The sequence below is a fragment of the Mesoplodon densirostris genome, chromosome 2 (genome assembly GCF_025265405.1).
Source record: "Mesoplodon densirostris isolate mMesDen1 chromosome 2, mMesDen1 primary haplotype, whole genome shotgun sequence".
NCBI classification, from domain to species: domain Eukaryota; kingdom Metazoa; phylum Chordata; class Mammalia; order Artiodactyla; family Ziphiidae; genus Mesoplodon; species Mesoplodon densirostris.
The window spans coordinates 69,731,366-69,743,510 of record NC_082662.1 but is presented as its reverse complement, the minus strand read 5'-3'; the positions used below and the strand labels follow the sequence as shown (position 1 = coordinate 69,743,510).

Below are 12,145 nucleotides of genomic sequence, written 5' to 3'. Positions count from 1 at the left end.
GTCAGCATACAGTATTTGTCTTTCTCTTTCTGACTTACTTCACTCTGTATGACAGACTCTAGGTCCATCCACCTCATTACAAATAGCTCAATTTCATTTCTTTTTATGGCTGAGTAATATTCCATTGTATATATGTGCCACATCTTCTTTATCCATTCATCCGATGATGGACACTTAGGTAGTTTCCATCTCCAGGCTATTGTAAATAGGGCTGCTATGAACATTTTGGTACATGTCTCTTTTTGAATTATGGTTTTCTCAGGGTATATGCCCAGTAGTGGGATTGCTGGGTCATATGGTAGTTCTATTTGTAGTTTTTTAAGGAACCTCCATACCGTTCTCCATAGTGGCTGTACCAATTCACATTCCCACCAGCAGTGCAAGAGTGTTCCCTTTTTTCCACACCCTCTCCAGCATTTATTGTTTCTAGATTTTTTGATGATGGCCATTCTGACTGGTGTGAGATGATATCTCATTGTAGTTTTGATTTGCATTTCTCTAATGAGTAAAGATGTTGAGCATCCTTTCATGTGTTTGTTGGCTGTCTGTATATCTTCTGTGGAGAAATGTCTATTTAGGTCTTCTGCCCATTTTTGGATTGGGTTGTTTGTTTTTTTGCTATTGAGCTGCATGAGCTGCTTATAAATTTTGGAGATTAATCCTTTGTCAGTTGCTTCATTTGCAAATATTTTCTCCCATTCTGAGGGTTGTCTTTTCGTCTTGTTTATGGTTTCCTTTGCTGTGCAAAAGCTTTGAAGTTTCATTAGGTCCCATGTGTTTATTTTTGTCTTTATTTCCATTTCTCTAGGAGGTGGGTCAAAAAGGATCTTGCTGTGATTTATGTCATAGAGTGTTCTGCCTATGTTTTCCTCTAGGAGTTTGATAGTGCCTGGCCTTACATTTAGGTCTTTAATCCATTTTGAGCTAATTTTTGTGTATGGTGTTAGGGAGTGATCTAATCTCATACTTTTACATGTCCCTGTCCAGTTTTCCCAGCACCACTTATTGAAGAGACTGTCCTTTCTCCACTGTACATTCCTGCCTCCTTTATCAAAGATAAGGTGACCATATGTCCGTGGGTTTATCTCTGGGCTTTCTATCCTGTTCCATTGATCTATCTTTCTGTTTTTGTGCCAGTACCATACTGTCTTGATTACTGTAGCTTTGTAGTATAGTCTGAAGTCAGGGAGCCTGATTCCACCAGCTCCGTTTTTCGTTCTCAAGATTGCTTTGGCTATTCGGGGTCTTTTGTGTTTCCATACAAATTGTGAAATTTTTTGTTCTAGTTCTGTGAAAAATGCCATTGGTAGTTTGATAGGGATTGCATTGAATCTGTAGATTGCTTTGGGTAGTAGAGTCATTTTCACAATGTTGATTCTTCCAATCCAAGAACATGGTACATCTCTCCATCTATTTGTATCATCTTTAATTTCTTTCATCAGTGTCTTATAATTTTCTGCATACAGGTCTTTTGTCTCCTTAGGTAGGTTTATTCCTAGATATTTTATTCTTTTTGTTGCAATGGTAAATGGGAGTGTTTCCTTGATTTCACTTTCAGATTTTTCATCATTAGTATATAGGAATGCCAGAGATTTCTGTGCATTAATTTTGTATCCTGCAACTTTTCCAAATTCATTGATTAGCTCTAGTAGTTTTCTGGTAGCATCTTTAGGATTCTCTATGTATAGTATCATGTCATCTGCAAACAGTGACAGCTTTACTTCTTCTTTTCCCATTTGGATTCCTTTTATTTCCTTTTCTTCTCTGATTGCTGTGGCTAAAACTTCCAAAACTATGTTGAATAAGAGTGGTGAGAGTGGGCAACCTTGTCTTGTTCCTGATCTTAGTGGAAATGGTTTCAGTTTTTCACCATTGAGGACGATGCTGGCTGTGGGTTTGTCATATATGGCCTTTATTATGTTGAGGAAAGTTCCCTCTATGCCTACTTTCTGCAGGGTTTTTATCATAAATGGGTGTTGAATTTTGTCAAAATCTTTCTCTGCATCTATTGAGATGATCATATGGTTTTTCTCCTTTAGTTTGTTAATATGGTGTATCACATTGATTGATTTGCGTATATTGAAGAATCCTTGCATTCCTGGAATAAACCCCACTTGATCATGGTGTATGATCCTTTTAATGTGCTGTTGGATTCTGTTTGCTAGTATTTTGTTGAGGATTTTTGCATCTATGTTCATCAGTGATATTGGCCTGTAGTTTTCTTTCTTTGTGACATCCTTGTCTGGTTTTGGTATCAAGGTGATGGTGGCCTCGTAGAATGAGTTTGGGAGTGTTCCTCCCTCTGCTATATTTTGGAAGAGTTTGAGAAGGATAGGTGTTAGCTCTTCTCTAAATGCTTGATAGAATTCGCCTGTGAAGCCATCTGGTCCTGGGCTTTTGTTTGTTGGAAGATTTTTAATCACAGTTTCAATTTCAGTGCTTGTGATTGGTCTGTTCATATTTTCTATTTCTTCCTGATTCAGTCTTGGCAGGTTGTGCATTTCTAAGAATTTGTCCATTTCTTCCAGGTTGTCCATTTTATTGGCATAGAGTTGCTTATAGTAATCTCTCATGATCTTTTGTATTTCTGCAGTGTCAGTTGTTACTTCTCCTTTTTCATTTCTAATTCTATTGATTAGAGTCTTCTCCCTTTTTTTCTTGATGAGTCTGGCTAATGGTTTATCAATTTTGTTTATCTTCTCAAAGAACCAGCTTTTAGTTTTATTGATCTTTGCTATAGTTTCCTTCATTTCTTTTTCATTTATTTTTGATCTGATTTTTATGATTTCTTTCCTTCTGCTAACTTTGGGATGTTTTTGTTCTTCTTTCTCTAATTGCTTTAGGTGCAAGGTTAGGTTGTTTATTCGAGATATTTCCTGTTTCTTAAGGTGGGATTGTATTGCCATAAACTTCCCTCTTAGAACTGCTTTTGCTGCACCCCATAGGTTTTGGGTCGTCGTGTCTCCATTGTCATTTGTTTCTAGGTATTTTTTAATTTCCTCTTTGATTTCTTCAGTGATCACTTCGTTATTAAGTAGTGTATTGTTTAGCCTCCATGTGTTTGTATGTTTTACAGCTCTTTTCCTGTGATTGATATCTAGTCTCATAGCATTGTGGTCGGAAAAGATACTTGATACAATTTCAATTTTCTTAAATATACCAAGGCTTGATTTGTGACCCAAGATATGATCTATCCTGGAGAATGTTCCATGAGCACTTGAGAAAAATGTGTATTCTGTTGTTTTTGGATGGAATGTCCTATAAATATCAATTAAGTCCATCTTGTTTAATGTATCATTTAAAGCTTGTGTTTCCTTATTTATTTTCATTTTGGATGACCTGTCCATTGGTGAAAGTGGGGTGTTAAAGTCCCCTACTATGATTGTGTTACTGTCGATTTCTCCTTTTATGGCTGTTAATATTTCCCTTATGTATTGAGGTGCTCCTATGTTTGGTGCATAAATATTTTCAATTGTTATATCTTCTTCTTGGATTGATCCCTTGATCATTATGTAGTGTCCTTCTTTGTCTCTTCTAGTAGTCTTTATTTTAAAGTCTATTTTGTCTGATATGAGAATTGCTACTCCAGCTTTCTTTTGGTTTCCATTTGCATGGAATATCTTTTTCCATCCCCTTACTTTCAGTCTGTATGTGTCTCTAGGTCTGAAGTGGGTCTCTTGTAGACAGCATATATATGGGTCTTGTTTTTGTATCCATTCAGCCAGTCTGTGTCTTTTGGTGGGAGCATTTAGTCCATTTACATTTAAGGTAATTATTGATATGTATGTTCCTATTCCCATTTTCTTAATTGTTTTGGGTTCGTTATTGTAGTTCTTTTCCTTCTGTTGTGTTTCTTGCCTAGAGAAGTTCCTTTAGCATTTGTTGTAAAGCTGGTTTGGTGGTGCTGAACTCTCTCAGCTTTTGCTTGTCTGTAAAGGTTTTAATTTCTCCATCAAATCTGAATGAGATCCTTGCTGGGTAGAGTAATCTTGGTTGCAGGTTTTTCTCCTTCATCACTTTAAGTATGTCCTGCCACTCCCTTCTGGCTTGTAGAGTTTCTGCTGAGAGATCAGCTGTTATCCTGATGGGGATTCCCTTGTGTGTTATTTGTTGTTTTTCCCTTGCTGTTTTTAATATGATTTCTTTGTGTTTAATTTTTGACAGTTTGATTAATATGTGTCTTGGTGTATTTCTCCTTGGATTTATTCTGTATGGGACTCTCTGTGCCTCCTGGACTTGATTAACTATTTCCTTTCCCATATTAGGGAAGTTTTCAACTATAATCTCTTCAAATATTTTCTCAGTCCCTTTCTTTTTCTCTTCTTCTTCTGGAAACCCTATAATTCGAATGTTGGTGCGTTTAATGTTGTCCCAGAGGTCTCTGAGACTGTCCTCTGTTCTTTTCATTCTTTTTTCTTTATTTTGCTCTGCAGCAGTTATTTCCACTATTTTATCTTCCACCTCACTTATCCGTTCTTCTGCCTCAGTTATTCTGCTATTGATCCCATCTAGAGTAGTTTTTATTTCATTTATTGTGTTTTTAATCGATGCTTGATTCGTCTTTAGTTCTTCAAGGTCCTTGTTAACTGTTTCTTGCATTTTGTCTATTCTATTTCCAAGATTTTGGATCATCTTTACCATCATTATTCTGAATTCTTTTTCAGATAGACTGCCTATTACCTCTTCATTTGTTAGGTCTGATGGGTTTTTATCTTGCTCCTTCTCCTGCTGTGTGTTTTTCTGTCTTCTCATTTTGCTTATGTTACTGTGTTTGGGGTCTCCTTTTTGCAGGCTGCAGGTTCGTAGTTCCCGTTGTTTTTGGTGTCTGTCCCCAGTGGCTAAGCTTGGTTTAGTGGGTTGTGTAGGCTTCTTGGTGGAGGGGACTACTGCCTGTGTTCTGGTGGATGAGGCTGGATCTTGTCTTTCTGGTGGGCAGGTCCATGTCTGATGGTGTGTTTTGGGGTGTTTGCGGACTTTTTATGATTTTAGGCCACCTCTCTGCTAATGGGTGGCGTTGTGTTCCTGTCTTGCTAGTTGTTTGGTATAGGGTGTCCAGCACTGTAGCTTGCTGGTCGTTGAGTGAAGCTGGGTGCTGGTGTTGAGATGGAGATCTCTGGAAGATTTTCGCCGTTTGATATTATGTGGAGCTGGGAGGTCTCTTGTGGACCAGTGTCCTGAAGTTCGCTCTCCCACCTCAGAGGCACAGCACTGACTCCTGGCTCCTCAATTTGGGATGATTTGTTGTCTATTCATGTATTCCACAGATGTAGGGTACATGAAGTTGATTGTGGAGCTTTAATCCGCTGCTTCTGAGGCTGCTGGGAGAGGTTTCCCTTTCTCTTCTTTGTTCTCACAGCTCCTGGGTCTCAGCTTTGGATTTGTCCCCGCCTCTGCGTGTAGGTCGCCGGAGGGCGTCTGTTCTTCGCTCAGACAGGACAGGGTTAAAGGAGCAGCCTCTTCGGGGACTCTGGCTCACTCAGGCTGGGCGGGAGGGAGGGGCACGGAGTGCGGGGCGAGCCTGCAGCGGCAGAGGTCGGCGTGACGTTGCACCAGCCCGAGGCGCGCCGTGCGTTCTCCCAGGGAAGCCGCTCCTGGATCCTGGGACCCCGGCAGTGGCAGGCTGCACAGGCTCCCGGAAGGCCGGTGTGGACAGTGACCTGCGCTCGCTCACAGGCTTCTTGGCGGCGGCAGCAGCAGCCCCAGCGTCCCACGCCCGTCTATGGGCTCCGCGCTTTCAGCCGCGACTCGCGCCCGTCTCTGTAGCTCCTTTACGCAGCGCTCTTAATCCCCTCTCCTCGCGCACCAGGAAACGAAGAGGGAAGAAAAAGTCTCCTGCCTCTTCGGCAGCTCCAGAGTTTTCCCGGACTCCCTCCCAGCCAGCTGTGGCACATTAGCCCCCTTCAGGCTGAGTTCTCGCCGCCAGCCCCAGTCCTCTCCCTGCGCTCTGACCGAAGCCCGAGTCTCAGCTCCAGCGCCGCCCGCCCCGGCGGGGTAGCAGACAAGCCTCTCGGGCTGGTGAGTGCCGCTCGGCACCGCTCCTCTGTGCGGGAATCTCTCTGCTTTGCCCTACCCAGGTATGTGGGGAGTTTCTTGCCTTTTGGGAGGTCTGGGGTCTTCTGCCAGCGTTCAGTAGGTGTTCTGTAGGAGTTGTTCCACGTGTAGCTGTATTTCTGGTGTATCTGTGGGGAGGAAGGTGATCTCCGCGTCTTACTCTTCCGCCATCTTTCCCGGAAGTCCCAGAGCAATTTTATTAATTTTTAAAAGTTTTTAAATTTATTTGGTTGCATTGGGTCTTCGCTGCTGCACACGGGCTTTCTCTAGTTGCATCAAGTGGGGACTACTCTTTGTTGCGGTGCGCAGGCTTCTCATTGCAGTGGTTTCTCTTGCTGCAGAGCTCGGGCTTTAGGCGCGCTGGCTTCAGTAGTTGTGGCTTGTGGGCCCTAGAGCGCAGGCTCAGTAGTTGTGGTGCATGGGCTTAGTTGCTCCGCAGCATGTGGGATCTTCCCAGACCAGGGATCGAACCCACATCCCCTGTATTGGCAGGCAGATTCTTAACCACTGCGCCACCAGGGAAGTCCCAAGAACAGAACAATTTTAAATAAGTGAAATCAATACCAAAATCATTTTCAGTCTAAAGTGTTTTTTATACAGTTAGCACCAATGGCACAGTGTGACTGTGATTTTGGCACTAAAGAATAAAATTTATGCTCACATCATTTCTTAGCAGAATTTTAACATCCCAATACATTCCAGGTCTACAGATGTAGTCAACCAACAATAAGAGAGAAATGACTGATATGTTTTCCCTTTTTAAAATATGTAACTCAAAGGTATACGGTGCTTGGAATTTTTCTAAAAAATATATCATGAATTCATCACAAGTCCTAACAATAATGGCTAATTTCTATAGTCACATAACTATCTTTCAAAATATCCCAATAAATGAAAAAGAAAACTGATGGGCAAACAGAAGAAACTAGTTGATAAGAAACTATCAGGGGCTTCCCTGGTGGCGCAGTGGTTGAGAGTCCACCTGCCGATGCAGGGGACACGGGTTCGTGCCCTGGTCCGGGAAGATCCCCCATGCCGCAGAGCGGCTAGGCCCGTGAGCCATGGCCACTGAGCCTGCGCGTCTGGAGCCTGTGCTCTGCAACGGCAGAGGCCACAACAGTGAGAGGCCCGCGTACAGCAAAAAAAAAAAAAAAAAAAAAAGAAACTATCAGGTTTACAAAAGGTTCTCAGAAGGAGAGAGTAAAGCTAAGAAGAAAGATAACAGCACAGAGGTCCAGAATAAAGTCTTTTCTATCTTTTTTTCCACCAAAAGGTGTCTTAGACCACCCTGACACCAACTTGCTGATTTGGATGGATAAAGTGCTGGGCCAGAGTTAAAATATACAAGAAGAACCAATAAAGGGTTACAATCTGAGTAGGAATTTCATATCCCTCCTTATAGAAAGCTTTTGTGGGAAAATAGGTGAATATGTACCTCTTTTTCTCCAAATTAAAAAAAAAAGGCTTACCAAAATAATTATGCACTTCAAACAAACCCAAAATATTTCAAAACCTCAATTTTTCTAGACATATAAAAGTAAAAGATCTTTAAAAGCTGCTTAAGAATCTGACCAAGTCATTCTGAAGATGTTTTTAAAATATGGTAGCTAGAGAATACCTGTCCTCTAAAATCATTTCTTCAGTTATATGGAGAACCTACAACTCTAAACAAATAAGATGTTCTTTAAATGAAATGTAAGCCTTAAATTGTTTAATTTTCTGTAGCAAAGAATCATTGTCTGGATCTTCCTTCTAAAAAATTTATTCACTTAAAAGACTTCCTTTTTCCAAGCTATACAATTCTAATTCCTTCATCCTCCTCTCACTCCATCCACTCTCTATCCTTCTGATTATTTTGGCTAAATATAAGGAAGAATTATCTAACAGCAAAGTTGTCCAAAGATAAAAGTTACCTCTCAGGAAGTACTGTGTCTCACTTGACTGCAGAACGTGGCCCAAACTGTCACATATCAGAAGTTTTGTAACAGGAATTCAAACATGTTACCAATATATTTTTTATGTCGTCAACACTGTGAAGGGAACTGAAACTATAGGTGGGAATTGAAACAATATCTCCTACCGATCCTAATTCTATGACACTGAGACTCCCTGTAGCTTCCCTAGTTTTACTCTATTTCTCTTCAATTCTAACTCTCAATATTCCTACAGAAGTGTTGAGTGTAGGTTTACTAGGCATAGTTAATCTAGAAACATAGTGAGCTTAATTCTCAGAAGACCTGGAAAAGGTGGCAGAAGAATTACTCCTATATCTTTCCCCCGGTGCAGGATTACCTACTGTGACATCATGGCGGATGATATAGTCCTTTTTTTTTTTTTAACATCTTTATTGGAGTATAATTGCTTTACAGATGATATAGTCTTTAACTATTCTAGAGTGTGGGAATGCACGCAGGCACACACAGTCCTTCTGCCAACTCACTATCCCCTTACTACTCACTGGCCAAGGCCACATCAAGATTTTTTTGGTTTTGTTTGTAGTTAGTATGCATTTCCCTTAAAAGGAATATAGCCTGAAATAGAGTACAGAAGAATAGGGGAAAGGATTTGAAAATGCACTTGAATCTGATTTGGTGTTAAGGTCTCTGGTTCTCTTCCTGGGCTCCAGTGAGACTTTCTAGACATGCTCATGTTTGAGCTGTAAACACAGGCCTCTTTCTATCTAAAATCCTTTCTAGATATAGGAAGAATACAAATGATATCTAGATAAAAGACTATATAAAGTGGATTTTGATAGATTCATTAGATAGAAGTCAACAGATTAGGTTAGGTAAGTGTAATAGATTGAATAATAACCACCCAAAGATATCAGGCCCTAGTCTCTGGAACTTGTAAACGTTACCATATAAGAAAAAAGTATCTTTGCAGATGTGATTGAACTAAGAATCTTAACATGGGGAGATTATCCTAAATTATCTGGTGGGCTCTAGATCCAATCACAACCATCCTTATAAAAGAGAGGCAGAGGGAGATTTGATACACACAGTGAAGAGGAAGGCAGAGATTAGAGTCATGTGGCCACAAGCCTGAAGCCACCAGAAGCTGGAAGAGGCACGGAATGAATTCTCCTCCAAGCCTCCAGAGGGAGCATGGCCCAAATGCCACCTTGATTTCAGCCCAGTGATAATGATTTCAGACTTCAGGCCTCCAGAACTCTGAAAGAATATATTTCTATTGTTTTAAACCACCAAGTTTGTGGTAATTTTAACAGTAGCCTCAGGAGGCTAACACAACATGTTATGTTATGTAGACTAGAGTCAACAGATGAGAACATTTTAGAATTATAGTTGCTTCCCTTAGAACAATTCATCATTCTTCTGTTTCACATTAAATGTGAATACTGTATCTTAAAACTTCATTATGTTATTCCTACCCATCAAGTATAGGTTCTCAGGAGTGGTCACAGGAATATTAACAAGTTTAATATCATCTTCATCTGCTTTGTCCCAGGAATTAGAATTGCCACAAGCACAGCTATGACAAGAATTGACACTCTGGACCTAAAATTAAAATGGACAGAAGTTACTTCAAAATCTCTTTTGTAATAGTATTTAGCTATCTTTTATATTTATAAATTATTTATGTAAATCCAAATCCTGGTATAACAACCCATGGAATTTCTACCTGAAGAATTAAATCTGATTATATTCAGTCAAACTTAAGAGTCATAGGGCCCTAAGTATTCTGAACCCTTGTTTGCTCAAAAATATACAACTAGAACAATATTTTGAATATAAATCAGATATTTCCATCAAAAATCAAGGAGTTATTTTTATACTTTACTGTCATTAAGTATTTACTTATAAATGTTACCCACACCTACTTTGATTTAAGGGAGCTAGCTTATTTTCCTTTTAGAACTTATTACAATGCTGATTCTCTACTATGTAATAACGAAAATCGAAAAGCCTCTGTCATCTTCCCTTCTCTAGCAAGGTCCACTGAGCCAATCATTTCAGTCACCTCTATGCAAATGACTCTCAAATCTTGAACTTCAGTTCTGTCCTCTTTTGAGAAATCTAAGCCCACACTTCCACCTGCCTATTTGGTGACTCCACTTGGCTCTTCTGTTGGCATCTCAAAATGACTATATCAAAAAAGAGCTCTGCTTCTTCCCACAACAAAAACTCTTCCTCCTCCCAAGTTCACTAACAGTACTTTTATCTCCATAATTCCTCAAACTAGATAACAAGAAGTCTTCTCTAACTTCTCTTCCCACACCTCTCATATCCAGTTACCAAGTTTTGTGGACCCTGTTCCCTCCTTTTCCACTCCTGCTGTCATGACCCTCACTGAGGCGCTCAGTAAGAGGCAGAAATCTGGGTTCACAGCCCCGGCAGTGGAATGACTAGGTCAGCTAAGGCACATATAGTAAAGTGATTCTAAAGACTTGTACTTATACTCTTACCATAAAACTCCTTTTCTCTAGTCAAGAACAGCTTCAACTTTCAGTTGAGAAAATTCAACACAGAGGTACCCCAGATTATAGAATGGGCATATACTTCATTATCCAGCTCAGTTTCACAGATGAATTGAGAGTCTGCACGCCTTTGATCTAGATGTTCCTACCACAGAATAGCCTTTAAAAATTTGGTATATTTTTAGGCATTTAAGAATGGGGCAGCTGTATATTCCAACGAAATACAGAAGCAAGGTATGGAACAGATTATGGTATTCTATAAAGTATTTTTTATTTTTTAGACTATTTTTTAAATGAATATACATGATGGTAGAGGCATATTCTCCCTGGAAGTATACACATAAGAAATTGTCAGTGTTCGTCTCTGAGGAGGGGAATTGAGAAGATCAGGAGCACATTTTTCACTGTTTGCTTTTTGCCTCTTCTTTATTTAGTAGGAAGTGCACATTCTACCTAATTTTTAAAATAATTTTTAAACTACATTAGATTTAAACAAATATTAACTTCATTTTTCACCTGTCAATCAATACTATATTAATGCTGTCAAGAAAGAGGTGAAGAACTCCACACTTGGCAGGTTCATCAAGTGATTTTTGTGACCTAGTACCATGTTTGCTGCATCTTCTAGCTTTCTGCAGAACATCTAGCTTTGAAGCAACACTTCCATACCAACATCATCCTCAGAGGACTCCATGGGACCACATCACTTAACTCAAAAAAACCTGGAACCAAGCTGGCTGAATATTTAGCAAAAGGATAATTTTACTTGCCTGAAGAAAATAGGATCAACCAGATCTCTTAAGCTTCTTTCCATACTAAGAGCTATCTATAACTGTATGACATTTAAACCAATAGATAACAATAGATATATAAATAAAGTTAAAAGAAAAAACTAATAAAAATTTTTTCTTTACTTACAGAGGCCAAACTTTGTGCAGAACCTGAGTATTTACTGAAGAGTCCTCCATTAGCATAATTATAAGACTGAGATCCTTTGTCTTTGGCAGAACTTAAAGATAATGTCAAATTCTGTCTGCTACTGGAACAACTTGAACCTACCAAACAAACATATTAATATTAAAAGTATCAATAACTCCAATGATAAATTTCAGGTAAAATTTCAAAGTTTATATATTCATTCAGAGGACTCATTTTAAAACACATTTCCCTCAATTGTGTAAATTATTAAATGTATACCATTATTAAAATCTACAACTCTATATAATGTTTTTAACACTGCTAAAATCTGCTTCTGAAATGAAGATTAAAACATGTATCAATTACTCAAGGTGGTATTTGAATGGTCTACTGTAATCAGCATAAAAATACTGGCAACTATGAACCTTCAAATTATAAATTTAACAAAATATAAGAACTTCTTTCCTGAATTACCTCTAAACTTTATCCTTATCACATTATATTGTAATCAGTCTTTTATACGTCTGTCTCCCCTAACCATCTACGCATTCATCTAGGGCAGACACTGTGCCTTAGTTTATCTTAATGCAGCAGTTAAGACACTCCTCAATTCAAATCCTTGCACTTATTAGTTATATGAACTTGAGCAAGTCACTCAACTTTTCCATATCTCAATTTTCTTAGGTATAAAATGGGAACAATAACATAGGATTATAGTCCTAATTCATAGGATTGTTA

The 12,145-nt window shown here is 39.2% G+C and overlaps 1 protein-coding gene across 7 annotated transcripts in view; it reads right to left on the bottom strand.

Annotated features, from left to right (window-relative positions):
• Positions 1–12,145, bottom strand: part of MIGA1 (mitoguardin 1) — a 98,433-nt gene that overhangs the window by 55,745 nt on the left and 30,543 nt on the right. For all 7 annotated transcript variants that reach the window (XM_060089983.1, XM_060089985.1, XM_060089987.1 and 4 more), the window contains exons 4-5: positions 11,408–11,544; positions 9,443–9,569 (exon numbers count right to left, since the gene is read on the bottom strand). In XM_060089983.1, the coding sequence (XP_059945966.1) occupies positions 9,443–9,569; positions 11,408–11,544 (264 nt within the window). The remainder of the gene's footprint in view (positions 1–9,442; positions 9,570–11,407; positions 11,545–12,145) is intronic.